At 42.6% G+C, this 21,412-nt stretch overlaps 1 protein-coding gene and 1 long non-coding RNA gene across 2 annotated transcripts in view; one reads left to right on the forward strand and one right to left on the reverse strand.

Moving 5' to 3' along the window:
- si:ch211-283g2.1 overlaps positions 1-21,412 on the reverse strand; it is a 56,821-nt gene that overhangs the window by 21,016 nt on the left and 14,393 nt on the right. Inside the window, exons 4-6 of the mRNA XM_017356218.4 lie at positions 13,693-13,825; positions 11,548-11,682; positions 3,582-3,685 (exon numbers count right to left, since the gene is read on the reverse strand). Coding sequence (XP_017211707.1) covers positions 3,582-3,685; positions 11,548-11,682; positions 13,693-13,825 — 372 coding nt within the window. The remainder of the gene's footprint in view (positions 1-3,581; positions 3,686-11,547; positions 11,683-13,692; positions 13,826-21,412) is intronic.
- Positions 11,543-21,412, forward strand: part of LOC141385735 (uncharacterized) — a 48,447-nt gene continuing 38,577 nt past the window's right edge. The window contains exons 1-2 of the long non-coding RNA XR_012406646.1: positions 11,543-11,705; positions 13,701-13,780. This is a non-coding gene — a long non-coding RNA (uncharacterized lncRNA). The remainder of the gene's footprint in view (positions 11,706-13,700; positions 13,781-21,412) is intronic.

Consider the following 21,412-nt stretch of genomic DNA (forward strand, 5'->3'; position numbering starts at 1 on the left):
GCCTCTGGTGGGTTTACGCAAGAACAGCGCTGGCGCGAACGACATTCGTGAGAAACATATTTCGCAGAAATATGTCTCCAGAAAGGCCCACGGGACTATGTTTTCAGAATGAGCCTGGGTTGCTCATTTACTTCCATTTATTTTTAGACGTTAAAAGAGCTTGTTGTAAACTGACATTTTCTTAGTATATTTTTTTTTACTTTGTCTGCAAAGTCATGCAAACACTTGTTTGTAGAGCAAGTAGTTTGACAGTTTTCTGGCGTATATTATTCCTTGTCATTGCCTATAGGCGACTGAATCGGAAATTGAAAAACAATAGCAAAAACAGGCGCACTTCAGCATTTCAGAAAAAGGTCAACAGCACATGTGATTGAACTATGGGGGAAACCGGAGCACTCAGAGGAAACCCGTGGCTACATAGTGAGAACATCCAAACTCCACACGGAAATGCCAACTGACCCAGCCGGGACTCAAACCAGCGACCTTCTTGCTGTGAGGTGACAGTGCTAACCAAAGAGACACCGTGCCGCCGGACACCAAGGTTACTTTAGTAAATAAAAACTGAAACTAAGACTAAAACTATTGGTCAAAAAAACTTTTTGTTATCAGAAATAAAATGTAAAAACTTTATACAAAGAAATATCTAAAGCTAAGTGAAGCTAAACACTTACTGAAATAAGTGAAGTTTCATAAACTAATTTCGAGAGGAGCACGTGATATGATCAACTTCAGCTGATCCCCATCGCTAATCATTAGCCAGCCTATCGGAGCATTCCAAAACTACTATATATATCCTGCATAAACTTCATTCCTTATTTCCGTATTTAGACCCCCCCGCCTTTTTTTTTTTAGACCTTCCCTTCTCCCTCCTCCTTTTATACGATCGGGCAACATGGTGGCTTAGTGGTTAGCAAGAGGGCCACAGGTTCATGTCCTATTCGAACCAGTCAGCACCCCTTGCGAGTAGTTTTGCATGTTCTCCCTGTGTTGCATGAGTTTTCTCCGGGTCCTCCGGTTTCCTCCCACAGTCGAAAAACATGTACATAAGTGAATTGTAATATAGTCACTAGCACCTAGCACATACATGCCTAACCAACCAGTATCACCCATTAGCTAGAGCTCGGGGCACATGATCTCAAATCCCTCCTAATGCTCATTGAACAGGCGGGAACCTTGGGCTCATCTATCTCCGAGCTTCTCTCCCAGGATAGCATGCCAAACCTGCTATCATAATTGAGCATGATCTAAGTGTGAACTCTTGAAAATACAGTTAGCCAAAATAAATAATAATTTTCTGAATTAATAAGCACTCATTCTGTTGCAGCCCAACATATCAGTCAGGTGCATGTATGTACATTCATTCATTCATTTTCTTGTTAACTTAGTCCCTTTATTAATCCGGGGTTGCCACAATGGAATGAACTGCCAACTTATCCAGCAAGTTTTTACGCAGCGGATGCCCTTCCAGCCGCAACCCATCTCTGGGAAACATCCACACACACACTCATACACTACGGACAATTTAGCGTACCCAATTCACCTGTACCACATGTCTTTGGACTGTGGGGGAGACCGAAGCACCGGGAGGAAACCCACGCAAATGCTGGGAGAACATACAAACTCCACACAGAAACGCCAACTGAGCCGAGGCTCGAACCAGCGACCCAGCGACCTTCTTGCTGTGAGGCGACAGCACTACCTACTGCACCATATGTTTTCTGTATAAAACATATACATTCTTTAACTAAGCATGTTTAAACTAAAATTACTAAAACTAAATAGAAATATGTTCTCAAAATAAACTTAATGACACAAACTACACAAACATTAATGAAACAAACTAAACCAAAATATACAGTCAATTTTAAAATATTATTGAAATAAAAACTCAAAACTATCACACCCTTGCTTGACATTAAAGGGGTGGTCCAGAATGTTATTTTTAAGGCTTGGTTGTGTTAATAAGATGCAAAGAAATGTGTGCTCATGTTTAACTTAAAGGAAATCGTGTTATTTTTTCATAAATCTCACTTTGATTATACACAGCTACTCAGCTAACATGAAAACGACTGTCATATTTCCTAGTTTCTCTAAAAGGCCCACCCTCAAGTGACTCTGATTGGTCAACATCATAATATGCTGTGATTCGCCGATCGGCTCCACGTCACGCCCTGACAAGCACGCGCGTTTTGTGTAAACAGTCAGTCAGTCAGTCAGTCAACACGTGTCTGTAACGAGTGAAAATGGGATGCGGCTCCTTTAACTGTTTCTGTGCCTTTTAGTGTGTTTATGCGTGTATACGATGAAGTATCTGTAACACGAGAAGCGCATGTGCGCGGGAGAGATTTTTATTGTTCTTTTTCTCTCATGCTCGGATTAAGTTATTTTCTATGGTGACAGAATAAAGCACAAGATGTGAGATGAGACCTTTGTGAGCCTGGATTGATTTGTTTTTGATGTTACACTCCAGTTGGGAAATCATTGCTGTATTTTTTTTAAATCAACGCGTTACAGGACGTCTTTCATGCATATGAGGAATATGCCTGTGTAAGTAACATGAATCGTTCACATATCTTTTGCGACTTTATTGTCCGAGTTGTAAAACGCATAGCAAAGCTGCCTATAGAGAGAAACTCTGCCGTCTCCCACAGAGAGACGCAGGTGCTGGCCAAGTGCGTGTATGTGTATGTGTGTGTGTGCGTTTACAGCCGTTTGATAAATATAGATTTGTAACGTTAGCTAAGTCGTTAGCGGTTACCATAATTTCCCGTTGTTTACATCTTTGCTACAACACACCGTTAAAGTTAGACACTGTACATGTCATGATCAATTTTAACAAATAAAAACACTTACAGGTCATGACTCAGAGTTCACAGCGTCTCCTTGCTCCATCTTTGAGGAGATTTTAACTGAATCCAGCACTGAACTGGGAGAGATTCTGGAAGCTGTGTTTTGTCAAATCATGCTTGCTATGTATTTTATAGTTCTCTGGAACATAATTAATATTGAACTGTAAGCACTTCTGTGTTTGGGTCGTGTCATTTGGAAGCCCAACAACAGAAACAGAACAGCTCTGTGGAAACAGCAGGATGGCATTTCTCTCTCTGCAGTAACGTTACAGCGCCTCTGGCCACGGCCTTTACCTGCGCAGTGTGGGATGCGCAATAACGAACTTTTGTGATCTCACAGGGGGCGGAAGTATTTTTTGTAGTCCCCAAAATTCGTTAATTGTAGGCGTTGCTAAGCTAACTCTGTACAAATCAAGGTCTCCCTTTGCATTAAACTTTGAATATTTTACATTCAGAGATGCTGTTTATGTTCACACAGCTACATTACACATCAACTGAAGTTTAAAATATAATATCGTAGTGGACCACCCCTTTAAATCTTTTTAAAATGCCATGGTCATATAAATTCATTATATGAGTTATAAATACATTATCACAGTGATCTTTGCACTAGAAAGATACAGAAATACAGCAGTTTTATATAACAGGAAAGTAGATTACATATGGCATGTTGGGTGATTTATTTACTGTATTGTAAAACGGTATCTATTAATAACGCAGATCTTTTCTCACTTGAGGACATTGTTATTGTAGTTGTTGTAGCTGGCCATCGCCATGAGCGAGCCAAAGCCAATCCCAATGGAGTTAAAGATTTGAGCTGCTGCATTAATCCATACCTAAACACACACATAACACAATGTTAATACAGAACACAATGAAAACATAATGTACAACTTACTGAGAGTGAGCAGAGCAGAGCTGCATTACATGAAGAACTCCTGACCCTAAAGCGGCTTTGATTTCATATTCACCATAGCTGAATCTGCTTAATTTAACAATAAACCTGACTTGAGCTCAATAATGACACTTTTGTCTTTTCAGTAATTGTTTATATCTGAATTAAAACATAATTGATCAACTTTACAGTTATTGAGTTGAACTGACTCGTGCTGAATAATGACACCATTGTCTTTATTAAAACTGCTTTACAACAGAATTTAAATTTGTCAAATTTTTCTGACCTTGCACCACAAAACCAGTCATAAATCATAATTTTTTGGAAAGTAAGATTTTTACGTTATCTGAAAGCTGAATAAATAAGCCTCAAATTGATGTGTGGTTTGTTGGGATGGACAACTATTTATAGAGAGACAAAACAATTTGAAAACCTGATGGTCCAAAAAAAGTATAAAGGCTCCTACACACCAGGACGCTTTTCGTTTGCGTTTATCGTCAGCGTTTTACGAGACGTTTTTCCGTATTCAAACCCAAGCAATTTTCACTGGCGTCAAGCAGAAGAGGATGCAAAATCACTCCTTGACGTTAGATGGCGCTACACAACTTTAAGCTTTTGACACCCGCTTATAACACAGAAGAAGAGGAAGAGAGGAAGTTCACACGCTTGTTGTTAAAAGGGTACACCAAAACATGTTTTGAGCTGTTGACAGTCGTATATGTGTCCCACACTGCTAAAAACACTATTAGGACACCTATATTTCGCTAAAAAGTGTAAATTGGTTGTTTTTGCGTTATTTCAAGCAAATTTGTACTTCCTGTTTGAAACGAATTTTTGAAGCTGCGTCACGGTCATGACATAATAGCGTGTATTCCAGCGTGCAGACTGGGCGTCTGTGCCAGAGTGTGTCTTATTACGTCTTACAGTGTGCTGCATAATGCATGAGTAAGGCTTGGTTCAAACCAATCAGCGCGCTCTATTGTGCAACTTCATTAATATTCATTACTGTCACAGTGTTTAGACGACAGAGACGCCACGTTGTGTTGGCAAAACAAGCGTGAAGTGTTGCTTTTATAGTTTGCTGCAGTAAAGTTTTGTTTTCATTTTCTCTCTGTGAGAGCGCAGCTGGATCACGTGTGGATTAACAGTGTACGCGACGCTGGACAACAATAACTTACGTGTCTAAGGAGGAACATTGTTTACCTGAGAGCTGTTCTCATCTGCAAACGCTGAAATCCAGATTCGCTTGTAGTCTTCTCTTAATAAAGACGCGGCTCTGGTTGCTGGTGATTGTCCTGTCTCTACAGATTTGGTAAGTGAGTGACCAGTGCTCTTTGTTTATTTAGTTTGTTCGTATCGAACAAGCTATTGCACCGAGTGTAAACATGTTAGCACCACAACCAAACTTTAACCTCTTGAAGGATTTTCACTGCATTTAGTGACCGGAATAACACACGAGGCTTTCTGACGCTACCTGCCGTGTGCATCTAAGTTTCCGGGAAATGCTGAGGGGTTTTTTCTCTCATTCGCCTTAAGGTATCAAACATTGCATGAAAAATACACGTGTAGAGCAGTTCCTCGAATCAAATATCTCGTTTGTCGTGAGGGGCATGACTGAATTCCCTGAATGAAAGAGCCAAACTGCAGTTAAAGTGCACCATTTAATAATTTGGCAAATAATTCGACTACAGATGTCCATGTAAACAGTCACTTTCTCCCGTGTGTGTGTGTGTTTTGACTCTGAAACTCAGCGCGTGCCCAAATAGACACTCCCACACCATCCCACTTTAGTTCCTCCGACACAAACCCCTAAACAGAGCTGGACACGCCCACTTTTTCTGACTTTTTCCAAAGTAGAGGTGTGAAAACACCCTGCTGAAACGAGGGGGTTTTATGGCCCTTTAAAGTTATTGGTGACTCAAACAACCATGGATGGTTCAAGCGGCAGCTCCAGGAATGATTATTGTTCACAGAGCAATAAGCAGCTCCACGTTTAAATCGCCTCTGGGCATCTTCTTCAATGTGCGCTCGAATTAACAGCTTTGCGCGCTCGAATTAACAGCTTTGCGCGCTCAAATTAACAGCTTTGCGCGCCTCCAAGTGCTGTTTACTGTAACTTCAGCAGCTCCGTGCACGTGAACACAAGTGCCAATCTGATAGTGGAGAAGGTTTTGACGCAGCACGTCAAAACAAAAAAACAAGCGTGAGGCGTTTTTTTTTTTTTATTACGCTTTTGCGCCTGGCGTTTTGCGCATTGGTGTGTACGATCACATTGACGCCCTTTATGTAGTCACGAGGGGTTGAACGTTGACAGAAAACGCGAGCAAAAAACGTATCGGTGTGCACAAGCCTTAATATAAAAAAAAATTGATTTTAAGTTGTCCAAATTAAGCTCTTAGCAATTCACATTACTAATCAAAATATATTAAATAAATATAAATATATATATTGTATAATTTACAAATTGTCTTCATGGAACATAATATTTACTTAATGTCCTAATGATATTTGACATAAAAGAAAAAAATATATAATATTGACCCATTCAGTGTACACTCAAAATTTTTTTTAAATAAACAATACTTAAATCAGGGGTCGGCAACCCGCGGCTCTAGAGCCGCATGCGGCTCTTTAGCGCTGCCCTAGTGGCTCCCTGGAACTTTTTCAAAAAATGTTTGAAAAATGGAAAACGATGAGGGAGGTAAATATATTTTTTGTTTTAATATGGTTTCTATAGGAGGACAAACAATCTTAACGTTTTCCAATGCTGTAAAAGTGTGTAGAATATTTAATTTCAACTTTTCTGTCAACGAAGATTTGCGTCATAGCCTGCGACACACGTTTCTATCAGCAGGGCGGGATGCCAGGCAGGTAGCTGTTGTAAACAAACCGGCGGCTGTGTGATGCGCCATGGAGCACAAGCTGTCTTTGCCAAAGATGTACAGCGGGGCACGCTTTCTCATTTTCCCTCCCTGAGAGAATTCAAAGAAGCCCATCCCGATCACTCACTCAACGGTGATTATTTACAAGGTGCGATCGTTGATATGCAAACTGCATTTGGGAGCAGATTTTGCGAGTTGCGAAAGGAAAAAACGAGACTGTCTTTCCTTGACACATACCCCTGGAGATTGACCCTTCCTTGTTGAACACATTCCCAGGAATGACTCGAGCTGATCTTGAAATGGAAATGGCAGGCTGCGTTTTATTGCACTGTTGCCCAGATAAGGGGCACGTTGTGCACGTTCATTTTGATGTTTTTTTGAATCCCCAAAATAAAAAAAAACATTAAAAAATCTGATTTCTTTATTGCATTTCTTTAATTTCATCAAAGCAAAACATAATGCATTAATATTGTAATGAAGTTAAACTTGATCATTAAACATAATGCAATAATATTGTAATGAAGTTAAACTTGAACATTAAACATAATGCAATAATATTGTAATGAAGTTAAACTTGATCATTAAACATAATGCATTAATATTGTAATGAAGTTAAACTTGATAATTAAACATAATTCATTAATATTGTAATGAAGTTAAACTTGATCATTAAACATAATGCATTAATATTGTAATGAAGTTAAACTTGATAATTAAACATAATGCATTAATATTGTAATGAAGTTAAACTTGATCATTAAACATAATTCATTAATATTGTAATGAAGTTAAACTTGATCATTAAACATAATGCATTAATATTGTAATGAAGTTAAACTTGATCATTAAACATAATTCATTAATATTGTAATGAAGTTAAACTTGATCATTAAACATAATTCATTAATATTGTAATGAAGTTAAACTTGAACATTAAACATAATGCATTAATATTGTAATGAAGTTAAACTTGATAATTAAACATAATTCATTAATATTGTAATGAAGTTAAACTTGATAATTAAACATAATGCATTAATATTGTAATGAAGTTAAACTTGATCATTAAACAATTCATTAATATTGTAATGAAGTTAAACTTGAACATTAAACATAATGCATTAATATTGTAATGAAGTTAAACTTGATAATTAAACATAATGCATTAATATTGTAATGAAGTTAAACTTGATAATTAAACATAATGCATTAATATTGTAATGAAGTTAAACTTGAACATTAAACATAATTCATTAATATTGTAATGAAGTTAAACTTGATAATTAAACATAATGCATTAATATTGTAATGAAGTTAAACTTGATAATTAAACATAATTCATTAATATTGTAATGAAGTTAAACTTGATAATTAAACATAATGCATTAATATTGTAATGAAGTTAAACTTGATCATTAAACAATTCATTAATATTGTAATGAAGTTAAACTTGAACATTAAACATAATGCATTAATATTGTAATGAAGTTAAACTTGATAATTAAACATAATGCATTAATATTGTAATGAAGTTAAACTTGATAATTAAACATAATGCATTAATATTGTAATGAAGTTAAACTTGATAATTAAACATAATTCATTAATATTGTAATGAAGTTAAACTTGATAATTAAACATAATGCATTAATATTGTAATGAAGTTAAACTTGATCATTAAACAATTCATTAATATTGTAATGAAGTTAAACTTGAACATTAAACATAATGCATTAATATTGTAATGAAGTTAAACTTGATAATTAAACATAATGCATTAATATTGTAATGAAGTTAAACTTGATCATTAAACAATTCATTAATATTGTAATGAAGTTAAACTTGAACATTAAACATAATTCATTAATATACTGTAATTAAGTTAAACTTGAGACGGCATTGTACAACAGAGTAGTCACGTGGCGCGTCATTCTCTACAGGATGCACTGCAGGGAAATGAACATTTAATCATGAAGGCTCAGTATGTATTTGTAGCCAGCGAAGTCATTTTTATAGTAGGCTAATATAGCTAATATAAATACATACAGCATGTGTTGCCATCATTATAAGGCTTATATAAAGCTTTTAATTTTTTGCGGCTCCAGACATATTTGTTTTTGTTTTTTTTGGTCCAATATGGCTCTTTCAACATTTTGGGTTGCCGACCCCTGACTTAAATAAACAATTAAACTGAGCCAAATCAACACAATTCTTAAGTTTCTTTAGACAACTTAATTTTTTAGGTTCAAACCACTTAAATTTGTAAAACTATTAATTAATTTAATTAATTTGTGTGGCTACAACATAAAGAAGCTGTGTAAGTAAGTATTGTTATTTATATAACAATTTATATTTATATAGTGCATTTATACCACACCACCACCACCACCAGTGTGCTTGGTTGTGCTTGGATCAGGCCCGTGCATAGACTGTTGAAAGGGCATGTACAGGATAAATGTTTTAAAGGGGGGGGGGGGGTTTGTTGCGCGCGTATTGAAGAGCGGTGTTGTTGCGTGCGCTCTGATCAGCGGTGTTGTCGCGTGCGTAATGTAAACCGGCGGGGGGAGGGGGGGTGTACTCAAGAGCGGTGTTGTTGCGCGCCCACTGAAGGGCGGTACAGGGAAGGGGGTGTATCGCTGGGGCACTTTTGATCATTTTGGAAGGGCACTTTCTATCCAAGACTACAAAGTGCATGTGCACTGCACAGGTTGAGCCCTATGTGTGCATGTGCCTGACTTGGATGATGCGACAGCAGCCACAGGAAAGCGGCGCCAATGCACTCACCACATACCAGCTATAGGTGGAGTGGAGAGACAGTGATAGAGGCAATTCGGTGGATGGGAATGATTGGGAGGCCATGATCGGTAAGGGCCGATGGAGGAAATTTGGCCAGGACACCGGGGTTACACCTCTACTCTTTATTAGAAGTACCATGGGATTTTTAATGACCACAGAGAGTCAGGGCCTCAGTTTAACGTCTCATCCAAACGACAGTGTCCCCTTCACTATACTGGGGCATTAATATACAGACCACAGGTTGAGTTTTCTCATTAAACTACTTTGAAACTAAAAAAAGTCTATATGGTATAAACTAATATCTAACAAAAATTGTTGTTTTTTCATTGTGACTTTCAAACAGGTTAAATGATTAATATAAATGTTAACATAAAATTATGCTATGAATGTAGTTAGTTGCAGTACATTTATTAAAGAGCCCATATTATGGGTTTTTGAAAATTCCCCTCCATGTAGTGTGTAACACAGCTCTAAGTGAAGTGAAGTATCCAGCTAAGGCTTAAATCTGTAAGAATACAGTGTTTAAAACTGTTGATTCATCTATAAAAGAGTCGACTCATAGTGCTTCAAACGAGTCGCCTTGATACCGATTCATTAGGTGTTTCGCCATGACGTACGAACGAAACCAAGTTATTCACGTGCATGCGCAAACCCGGGAGATTTCAAACCTGAGGCCCCGCCCTCTGACGCAGAAACCCAGACACACACACACACACCCACAAACACACACACACACACAAACATGCCGGTCGATTGAAGTCACACTGCAGATGGATATTATATTGAGTCTCTACCCAAAGATGAAACGTCAGCACTATAACCAAGCAGTTGGAAACTACTGGAAACTTCTGGAAACTACATGCTACAAAGAATACTTCATCGGTGTTTGTTAAAGGAAGGATCAGTATAGAGTAAGTTAACTTACTGCTGGACATGTCAGGATGGGTTACTTCCTCCATTTCTCAAGTGTAAGTACGTGCGATTAAAGTTGCCTCGTTTACTCTAGCTTGCAAATGTATTTAGTTGTGATTTGTTACTTGTAACCGCGTGTACTGTATCAGGTTAACTGGGTATATACTCTTATCGCGTGCAAAGTCACGTTAAAAACGCGACGCGTGCTGCTTTGTTTACGGAGCTCCGTGGTAGAGGTCTGCAATAAATTTCCGAATAAATCGTGGGAGCGGTCGGTAACGGGTTTAATTTGGGACGGGAGCGGGCTGTCTAGCAATATCACGGATATTGCTATGCAAATGAGAAAGAGAGAGAGAGCTTTGCTTGTGTGTCTGCTTGGTGCTTGTGTGTGTGTGTGTTAGTGCGCATGCGCGCGTATGAATGAGAGAGAGAGAGAACTTTGTCTGTGTGTGTGTGCTTGGTGCTGTGTGTGTGTTTATACAGACAGTTTGGCTGTCTGGACTGTATAGCTGGGTGATTTTTAGTTTTGTTCTCCCCCGCTCTTTAGCGGGATCGGGCGCGGCGGGCAGAAAACGGGGTGGGTCGGGCACCGGGACAACAAATTCTTCATATAAGCGGGAGCGGTCGGGTTCAGGCTAAACCTGGCAGGTGCGGGCGGAAGCGGGAGCGTTGTCGTCCGGAGGTGTGTGTGTGTTTTTGTGTGTGTGTGGCAGCTAAAGTCCACGCCTACACTATCGAGCGTGTATGAACTGTGATTACTTTCTATATTGCTGATTAGCTATTGGGCATTTCACTCTCTGACTGAAGGCAGTCGACCAATCGCAACAGACTGTCATCAGTCCAATCAGCGCAGATTAGCTTCGCACTGAGGAGGGGTTTGGGAACAAATGAATCACTGGACGATTCATACAGGAGTCGCTGGGATAATTAGGTAAAAATAAATGCAGATTATAAGACCATGAAAGTGTTTTTTGACCTTGCATGCATATTAGACTGTTGTTGGAGACCCTTACAACCAAGATATGACCCTATTTCATGTATAATATGGGCTCTTTAAACAGAAATATTCGCAACAACAATAGTCCATCTGACATGCATATTCTTTTTAAAGCATCAAGAGATTAAATGCTTTAGTATCAAATGCACTGTTTTTCTTGAGTCAGTTATAATCAAATGAACAGCAGTTATTTCAATTATAAGCTCTTTAGTCTACCTGCACGTTGAGCAGCTTGTCCCACTCGGGTATGATGAAGAATTTGATGCCGTCTAAAGCTCCCGGCAGCTGCACGTTATTGATCAGCAGAGCCAGAAGAATCACGTATGGAAACAGAGCAGTGAAATATACAACCTGTGGACAAAGCAGAACTTTCAGTAAGATTGTTTTCTGCATAATTGATAAACATTTTTTTTAATGACAGCTTGACTATTCTGGCCACAAATTCCCTTACAGTAGATTATCAGTAGGCCCACACGGAATCTGCGCGCGCAGAATTCTGCAGATTTTCCGCAGTTTTTTAGCCCATTTTAAATTCTTTTTATTTACTTGAGTAAATGTGTAAATCGGAATTTATTCAGTTTTTATTCAGTAATTTAATACTTTTTATTTAATATATTAAAGTGTAAGTTATGATACTCCGCTGGATACTCCCAAAATAATTCCGCAGAAATCCACAGATTTTTACCAAAATTCTCCGCAGAAATAGCAAAAAACGTCCGCAGATTCCGTCTAGCCCTAATTATCAGCCTAAATAAGAGTATACTATTTAATATAACCAGTATTTATTTAACACTAGTTTTTTTATAGATTTATTTTGTATGTGCATTGGCATTTAATAATATATTTCCAGAGTTGATGAAAATTGTGTGCAGTAATACAATAATGCTAAATTGTTAATGCAATGCTTAATGATGATTGGTGCATTCTCCATCTGGTCATAATGTCTCGCTGAACTTGCAATAATGCACTTGATCTTAACATGCACTCAATTTTTAATTTATTTTTGTTCGTTTAAACTAAAATAAAATAAACTGGAACAATTCAATTCTTGAGATTTGATTGGGACAACTTATTTTTTTATGTTCAATCAACATAAATTTGTTAAAAGTGTTCAGTTAACTTAATAAATTTGTGTTGGGACAACATGAATGAATTGTGTGGAACCCTGCATTTTTTACAGTGTGGATAATGCCTCATGGGTAGGCCCACACGGAATCTGCACAGACAAATCCACAGATTTGCGCAGATTTTAAGCTCATCGTTGAGTCTATGTATTCACTTGTGTAAATGTGTCTAAATTTATATTTATTTATCCAATTTTTTAAAATTAATTTCACTAATATTATTGTGATATAATAATATTAATATTAAAATGTTCATATGATTCATTTACAATACAGTTTGTAAAGTCATATTTTTTCTGTCTTTTAGTATAGATATTATTTGAGAGACTTGCTTTGTTTTTCAGTTAAGTGGATCTAGATGGATTTGCATTGTAAACATCAAATAAAAGTTAAAAAGGTAATGTTTTTTCATATGTTAAGTTTTTAGTTAAGATACTCCTGAAATGATTCCACATAAATCTGCAGATTTTTTTTTACAAAATTCTCCCCAAAAATAACCAACAACATCAGCAGATTCTATCTGGCCCTACTCATGGGTTAAAATTGGGCTGAAAAAACCTTTCAGCCCAAAATGAAAAGAATCAGAAAAGAAAAAAAATGCATAATTTATTAAACATGAACTGCTTTTTAAGATGTTTATCACTGTATTAAATCAAATTTTATGATGTGCCAGCAATTTTAAGAGTAAATAAATAAGAGATTTAGGTAAAAGTTTCATACATGCAATTTTGTATTTACAGTATGTGCAGTATATACAGTATGTACAGTATTATTTACTTTCTTTATTTCTTTCTCAGTGCCAAAAACATTCATTAAAATTGAACTGCATTAATGCATGCATTAATACATTTAAACGCCATAATACATCTGCAAAGAAGTGAAAAGACGAAAGAAAAAACTCTACTATTGTGGCAGACTCTTTCCATCTTTTACATGGTTTCTTTATATTACCTGTCTGGAAATTGGTAAAGTCTCTTTTGCAAAAAAAGGTTAAGTACAAGAAGACATTTATTCCCGCTGCCACTGTTTTTAATAGGATCCTAAAATAATTGTGTAAGTCTATACATTTTTATTTTTTTTTGCTCTTGTGTGAGCCTCTGTCTAAAGACAGTTTTCTAACCCCTGTGGGAAAAGACAATAAAGTTTATTGAATTGACAAAAATCAGCCTGTGAGCATCACAATACAATCAGACTTTGATTATATTTGTTTTGTGTTTTAAATTTGTTCTCGTCTTACCTTCCCAGTGGATTTGACTCCTTTAAAGATACAGAGGTAGACAAGGATCCAGGCCAGCAGCAGCAGGAGGAAGAGCTCCCACCTCAAGGTGCCCGTCTCCTCCACACCACTGGTTCTCTCCAGCACCTTATAGCTAACAGAGCCAACACATAACTGCATTAAAACTGTAACACCTATGCCACAACTCAATAACATAAGGCTACACTATGTAACTAGTGGTGTAAGAATTAAATTGAAAGGTAAACTGTTCTATAGTGTGAAAGCTAGTAAATTACTATTTGACCTTAAATGATGACTATTAGAAAAGTTCTATAGTGTGAAAGTTAGTAGCATGAATGGAACTCAGATGTACTACATCTGCCTTCTGTCATTATTACATGAACTACAGTAAAGTACCGGTATCAGTTGTGTCACTTTACTCTCATTCATAAATTCTCTTGCATGGCCTCATGGTAAAGTGTATACACTGAAAAAAATTATTCAAAGATGATTCCTTGGATTTACTCATTTTAGTTACGTTAAGGGGTTGTAAACAATTTATTTGTGTTGAATTTAAACAAACGAATTAAGTTGAACATTATTAAACTTAATTTGTTTGTTTAAAATAAACACAAATAAATTGTTTGCAACAGTTCTGCATGTAACACTTTTTTCAGTGTACACAGATATACGCTTATATATATATATATATATATATATATATATATATATATATATATATATATATATATATATATATAATTTTTTTTTTGTTTAGCTCCAATACTTTTTACTTTGTATGTTTATTTAGTTTTTCTTCCTCTGTCTATGTGTATTGCTTAATTTACTAAATAAATAAAAAACATCCAACTTACCTCCAACTATATGTAATATATGTTCCCCTTCGGGGGGAACTTCAGCACTATAAGTGGATTTGATTTGTAAAATCCACGCATTGGGAGGTTCGGTTCAGAAGCTACTCGTCTGAAAGAGTATTGAACGGGCCAATTAAGAATGAATTGGCAGCGCAAGCCTGCGCAGGTGAGCGGCATAAGCAATCAACTGAGTATATAAGCTCACCTGGCGCCAGCAGACGCTATCCTTTTCGCTTCAGAGACTTTCTGATCGAGTCGATGAGGGTTCCTCCTGCTGTGACCAGCGATTCTGAGCGAACGAGAGCATTCTCCCGGTCCAGAGTGTGTACACGCAGTGGCAGACGGTCGAGCTGGGTTTCTCCCTTGCCTGGCGTTCTTTGGGTCCGGTCCTCCAGAGCGGTGCGTATAAAGTTGCAAACTTCACAGAAAGAGCAACACAGTCGTGCAGCACGTCCTTTTCAGGACGGCGCTCCGACTGTGCGTTTCTGGATGCGGTGGTTTCCTGTCCTCGGATGATGGGCGCGGGCACTGCGTTACATGTCTGGGGGTCCAGCATGTTAATGCGCTGCTTGCGGGCAGTTCATGTCGTCATTGCGATGCCATGACTGTTGCGCAAGATCGCGGTTAGCCTTTGCAAAAGGGTGAACCACCCCAGTTGTCCCCTGCTCTGCAGCGGGCACTCGGGCAGATCTGAGGGTTTCAGCGAGAGATAATCCGTCGCCCACGGGCCCGCGGACCTCCCGCTCCTCTAAGCGCTCCATCCAAGCTTCGGGCGGGGGAAGCGATCCGTCTAACAGATGGTAGCCCTTACGCCCGATGACACCGGAGACCAGATGTCCACCGCGGCATCGGAGGGTGGGCTTTCATTGTCCGATGATGATCCAGACCCGCTCGCCCCCTTCGGGCTGGTGAGCGCTGTCACTACGGATCCTGAAACGGACATGTTAGCCGTGCTTTCCCGGGCTGCTTCGGCCGTGGGTTGGAGATGGTTTATCCCCCAGCTCCGCGGCCGGACCGACTAGAGGGGCGTTCCCTTCTTCCCGGAGGTGCACAGTAGGCTCACGCGGTCTTGTAAAGCACTTTTTTCTGCTCGTGCTGCGTGTTCCTCCACCCTAACCACTCTTGACGGTGAAACAGCCAGGGGGTATGTGGCGATTCCTCAGGTTGAGTGCGCGATGGCGGTAAATCCGCGCGGCGCCTCTTCTTGGCGGGGTCCGCCTCGTCTCCCATCCAAAGCCTGTAAGTTATCTACCTCCCTCGGAGCTAGAGCTTACATAGCTGCGGGCCAGGCTGCTTCCGCCTTGCATGCGATAGCCACCTACCAGCGCTACCAAGCGCAGGCGCTGGCCGAGCTGCACGAGGGTGGGTCCAACCCAGGCTTACGAGCTTCGCACCGCCGCCGACTTAGCTCTTCGGACTACTGAGTCCGCTGCGTGTGCGTTGGGGAGGACGATGTCCACATTAGTGGTCCAGGAGCGCCACCCCTGGCTGATATGCGCAAAGTCGACAAAGTCCGCTTTCTTGACTTCCCCATATCCCCAGCCAGGTTCGGCGACACTGTCTGTGAATTCACCCAGGAATTCAAGGCGGTGAGAGAGCAGTTGGTGGGTGATGTCTTATCGGCGGTCCGTAGCCTGCTCCGCCCGCCGTGCCATTCATACCTGCTCCTCGCCGAAGGCGCCCGCCTACGAGAGCTGCTCCGCCCCCGCACACGCCTCAGGCGAAGCGAGCGCGTCGGGCACCTCGGAAGCAGGCAGCCCCCCTGCCCAGAACGCCGCTAAGTCCGGCAACGGACCGCGAAGCGCCCCTGGGACAGGCCATCTGGAGAAGAGGGAACTTGCTCTTTCCCCGCTGGAGGGCGGGGCCCCATTTCCAACGGCACTTTTTACTGCCATGAAAACATTATGAAAGGGCACTTTTCACTTCCCCAGATGTGACAGCCCGAAATCTGCCAGTCTGGGACGCTATGCTTTCTAGCTTGCAGATTCGGTGCGTTTCGCCAGTGGCTCACGAGCGCTGGGAGGACGGTCTCCTTTCTCCCACCCCTCGAGCCTCTCCTCCGGAGCTCGGGTTTGGAGTGAGAGCAAATATCTCACCTCCAGCTTTTCCGTGGGACCCGCGAGCTTCCCGGATCAGCACACCCACTCCGCGCTGCCCCACTGCTGGTACGTCAGCGATTGTAGCGATGAGTCCATTAGCGAGAGCTCTGCCTGCCTGGTTAGCGCGGGCCAGCTCTTCGCGGTGGCTCATACGCACAATCAGACTCGGCTATGCGATTCAGTTCGCGAAACGGCCCCCCAAGTCACGGGTGTGTATTCACCAGGGTCAGCCCCCTGTCCGCCCCTGTCTTGCGAGAGGAGATTGCTGTCCTCCTGGCGAAGGATGCAATCGAGCCGCTCCCTCCAGCCGAGATGGAGAGTGGGTTTTACAGCCCACGCTTCATCGTGCCCAAAAAGAGCGGTGGGTCACGGCCAATCCTAGATCTGCGCGTTTTGAACCGCTGCCTGCACAAGCTGCCGTTCAGAATGCTCACGCAGAAGCGCATCCTCCGGTGCGTTCGTCCTCTGGGTTGGTCTGCAGCATTAGACCTGATGGACGCGTATTTCCATGTCTCCACTCTTCCTCGCCACCGACAGTTTCTGCGGTTTGCGTTTGAAGGTCGAGCTTGGCAATACAAAGCCCTCCCCTTCGGGCTCTCTCTGTCTCCGCGGGTCCTCACCAAGCCCGCGGAGGGTGCCTCAGCGCCCCTTCGGCTCGCGGGCATCTGCATACTCAATTTCTTTACGACTGGCTGATTTTTGCCCTCTCTCGGAGCAGTTGATTATGCACAGAGACAAAGTGCTCTGGCACTTCCACCTGTGGGGGTTTCAGGTCAACCGAGAAAAGAGCAAACTCGCCCCCGTGCAGAGGATCTCTTCTCTCGGGCTGGAGCTGGACTCGGTCACCATGGCAGCGCGCCTCTCCGGAGAGCGCGCTCAGCTGATGCTGTACTGTCTGAGAGAGCTCGACAGTAAAATAGTGGTCCCACTGATACTATTTCAGAGGCTCCTGGGGCATATGGCATCCGCAGCCGCTTCATGCCGCTCGGATTATTCTATATGAGACCACTTCAGCACTGGCTTCACGATCGAGTCCCCAGACGCGCATGGCACGCGCGCGCACACCGAGTCTCTGTTACTGCGCTGTGTCGCCGCGCCCTCAGCCCTTGGAGCGACCCCTCGTTCCTACAGGCCTGGGTGTCTCTAGAACAGGCGTCCAGTCTTGTTGTCGTTTCAGCAGACACTTCCAACACGGGCTGGGGGGCTGTGCGTTGCGGGCATGCGGCTGCGGACCTGTGGAAAGGTACCCAGTTGCATTGGCATATCGCCTGGAGCTGTTGGCAGTGTTCCTCGCTCTCCACCGTTTTTTCCGGTGCTGGAGCGGCAACACGTGCTGGTCAGGACGGACAGTACGGCGGTGGTGGCGTATATCAGCCGTATAGGGGGTATGCGCTCTCGCCGCATGTCTCAGCTCGCCCGCCGTCTGCTCCTCTGGAGTCATCCGCGGCTGAAATCGCTGCACACCATTCATATTAAGGCAAGCTCAACCGTGCAGCCGATGCGCTCTCACGGCAGCCTTGCGTCCTGGAGAATGGAGACTCCACCCCGAGTCTGTTCAGCTGATATGGGCGCGATTCGGGGAAGCCCAGATCGATCTGTTGCTTCCCCCGAGATCGCTCATTGCTAGTTGTTCTTTCCCTGACCGAGTGCTCTCGGCACGGATGCACTGGCTTACAGCTGGCCTCGGGGCACGCGCAAATACGCGTTTCCCCCAGTGAGCCTGCTCGCGCAGTTACTGTGCAAGGTCAGGAAGAGGACGAGGAACAGGTTGCTGGTTGCGCCCCTCTGGCTCAACCGGACCTGGATGTCAGAGCTCTCCCTCGCGATAGCCCTCCCCTGGCAGTCCCTTCGAGAGAGCACCTACTCTCTCAGGGACAGGGCACCACCTGGCACCCTCGCCGATCTTTGAAGAGATTTTAGACGCGAGGAAGACTTAGGTAACCTCCGATTGCGGTGGCTAATACCGTCACTCGGGCTAGAGCCCCCTCCCCGAGCGCGCCTATGCCCTGACGTGGAGTCTATTCACTGAATGGTGTGTCTCTCGCTGAGAAGACCCCCGTAATTTGCCAGATCAGCGTTGTGCTTTCTTTACGCCGAGAGAAGCTGGAGAGCAGGCTGTCGCCCTCCACACTCAAGGTTACGTGGCTGCCATCTCCGCTCTCATAACGCGGTGGCTGGCAGCACCGTGGGAACGCATAACCTCATCATCCGGTTCCTCAGGGGCGTTAAGCGAATTAATCCATCCCGCCCCCTCTCAAGCCCTCTTAGGATCTCGCCCTCGCTACACAAGCCGCGTCAGATCCCTTCGATCCTCGACTCAGTATCTTTCTGTCCCTGAAGACAGCTCTGCTGGTCGCGTTGATATCGATTAGAGGGTCGGGGACCCGGAGGCATTTTTCGGTCAGTGACTCGTGCCTGTAATTGGGCTGGCTTCTCTCACGTCCTGAGACCCCGCCCGCGATATGTGCCCAAGGTTCCTACCACTCCGTTTTAATACGAGGTAGTGAGCCTGCAAGCGCTGCCCTCGGAGGAGGCAGACCCAGCCCTTCTTATTGTCCAGTTCGCGTTTTGCGTATTATCCGGACCGCACTCAGAGTTTAGATCATCTGAGCAGCTCTTCGTCTGTTATAACGGTCGGCAGCAGGGAAGTGCCGTACCGAAATAAGTTCCCACTAGATTGTGGATGCCTTTCTTTCACTATCAGAGCCGAGATAAGCCGCGTCCCCCGAGAGCGCGTGCGCACTCCACTCGGAGTTTCGCATCCTCTCGAGCGCGCGCACGCGGCGCCCCTCTAACAGACTTCTGTAGAGCTGCGGGCTGGGTGACACCCAACACATTTGCAAGGTTTTACAATCTGCGAGTGGAGCCGGTTTCCTCAAGGGTATTAGGTAACCCTTGGTGATTGAGGAAACAATTCGGTAGGGTGTTGAAACACGCTTGCTGCGCCATTTTCCCTAACACGGAGATACGGGCGCCTTTTTATCTGTCAGTAAAGTTCCCCGTCAGGTGAGCCCTGCAGATTCCTCCGTGGCCCCCAGCACTGACTCAGCGGAGGAGTCACTTGCTGGCCCACTACGTTGTAGGTCTGCCCGCTGGTCAGCCCGCGTTTTGGGTAAAGGTGCCTGCTATGCGTGATCCCCACTAGGCGATCCCATATGCTTATTCCGCCACGGTTAAGTCCCCCCCCCTGGGCGGACCCGTGTCTTCCCTCCCCGCTAACCACTCTTTTGCTATGCGTACTCCCCCTTTTTAGGGCTAGTCCATATGTAAATTCTGCCATCTATCCCCCCTTGGGTAACGGATGGCCTCCGCAGCGTCCTCCCTATCGGGATTGCACGCTTCCCAACGTACTGTCGTATTTTCCTAGAATTATCTAGATGCTCACGACTTCCCAAAAAATATATCTAAATCCGTAAAACTTCTGTTGAAGTAGGATAAATTAGGGCCAGGGACACGTTGGAGGACCGCGCCCCCCATGATGTGGGTGCGTCACGCTTGCTTGACTATCTCCTCATCGGGGGTGTTGGTAAGGTGCAGTCATTATGGCGCTTTCAATGGGCTCCCAATGCGTGGATTTTACAAATCAAATCCACTTATAGTGCTGAAGTTCCCCCCGAAGGGGAACGTTCGAGGTTACTAAAGTAACCCTTCGTTCCCCGAGGAGGGGAACGGAAGCACTATACTCCGTCGCCATAATGACTGTCCCTTAGCTGTTGAAAGTCTCTTCAGCTTAAAAAGGATAGCGTCTGCTGGCGCCAGGTGAGCTTATATACTCAGTTGATTGCTTATGCCGCTCACCTGCGCAGGCTTGCGCTGCCAATTCATTCTTAATTGGCCCGTTCAATACTCTTTCAGACGAGTAGCTTCTGAACCGAACCTCCCAATGCGTGGATTTTACAAATCAAATCCACTTATAGTGCTTCCGTTCCCCTCCTCGGGGAACGAAGGGTTACTTTAGTAACCTCGAACGTTTTAACCCTTGTGTACTGTCCTAATTGACTACTCTTTCGTCATGTTGGTGGCTGTTTTTTCCCCATTGACTTCCATTATAATGATTTTTTTTTCTTCATTTGCAAAGCCATGACACCAAACAATCATCAATCATCATCAGTTGGTACCATTTTATATAAAGTAAAACAACAAATTATTGTATGCATGCATAAATACACTTACTGGGCCCTACACCCGGCGCAATAAGGCACACGACGTGTTTGACGCGATTTGTTGCTATTTTCAGATCAGCGCAACAGTTATTTTCACGCTTTGCTTCACGTTGTTTAAATAGCAAATCCATTTGCACCACTTTGTGGACTCATGGGTGTGCTGGTCTTAAATAGAGGTGTGTAAAATAAGGCGCATTGTTGGTGAATTGCTATTTTAAATAACTGAAATAGACCGCGACATTTACCATCTAAAAGCAAGTCTAAAGTCCAGCACAGAGCGTGTTAGTTATGCGCCTATGATTGTCCAAACGCTTACACATTGCTTAATACACACAGGATGGACAGCAATACACAAATATCTTTACACATGAAAACACCACTTCCTCCATGCCTTCTTCATCTAAGTGGGAGGCTTTTTCAGTTTATGCATGACAATCTGCATCTGTATAATGTTATTATTATTAGCGGTATTATTTATTATATGCATATTCAGATTTGTTTTAATAAAAACACGTTTAGATTTGTCCACCTTTCAGGTTTTGGAGACGCATGGGTCACTATATGAATCTTTGTGCTTTACAAACAAAATTTAATATGTAGGCTG

The sequence above is a fragment of the Danio rerio genome, chromosome 5 (assembly GCF_049306965.1).
Source record: "Danio rerio strain Tuebingen ecotype United States chromosome 5, GRCz12tu, whole genome shotgun sequence".
NCBI classification, from domain to species: domain Eukaryota; kingdom Metazoa; phylum Chordata; class Actinopteri; order Cypriniformes; family Danionidae; genus Danio; species Danio rerio.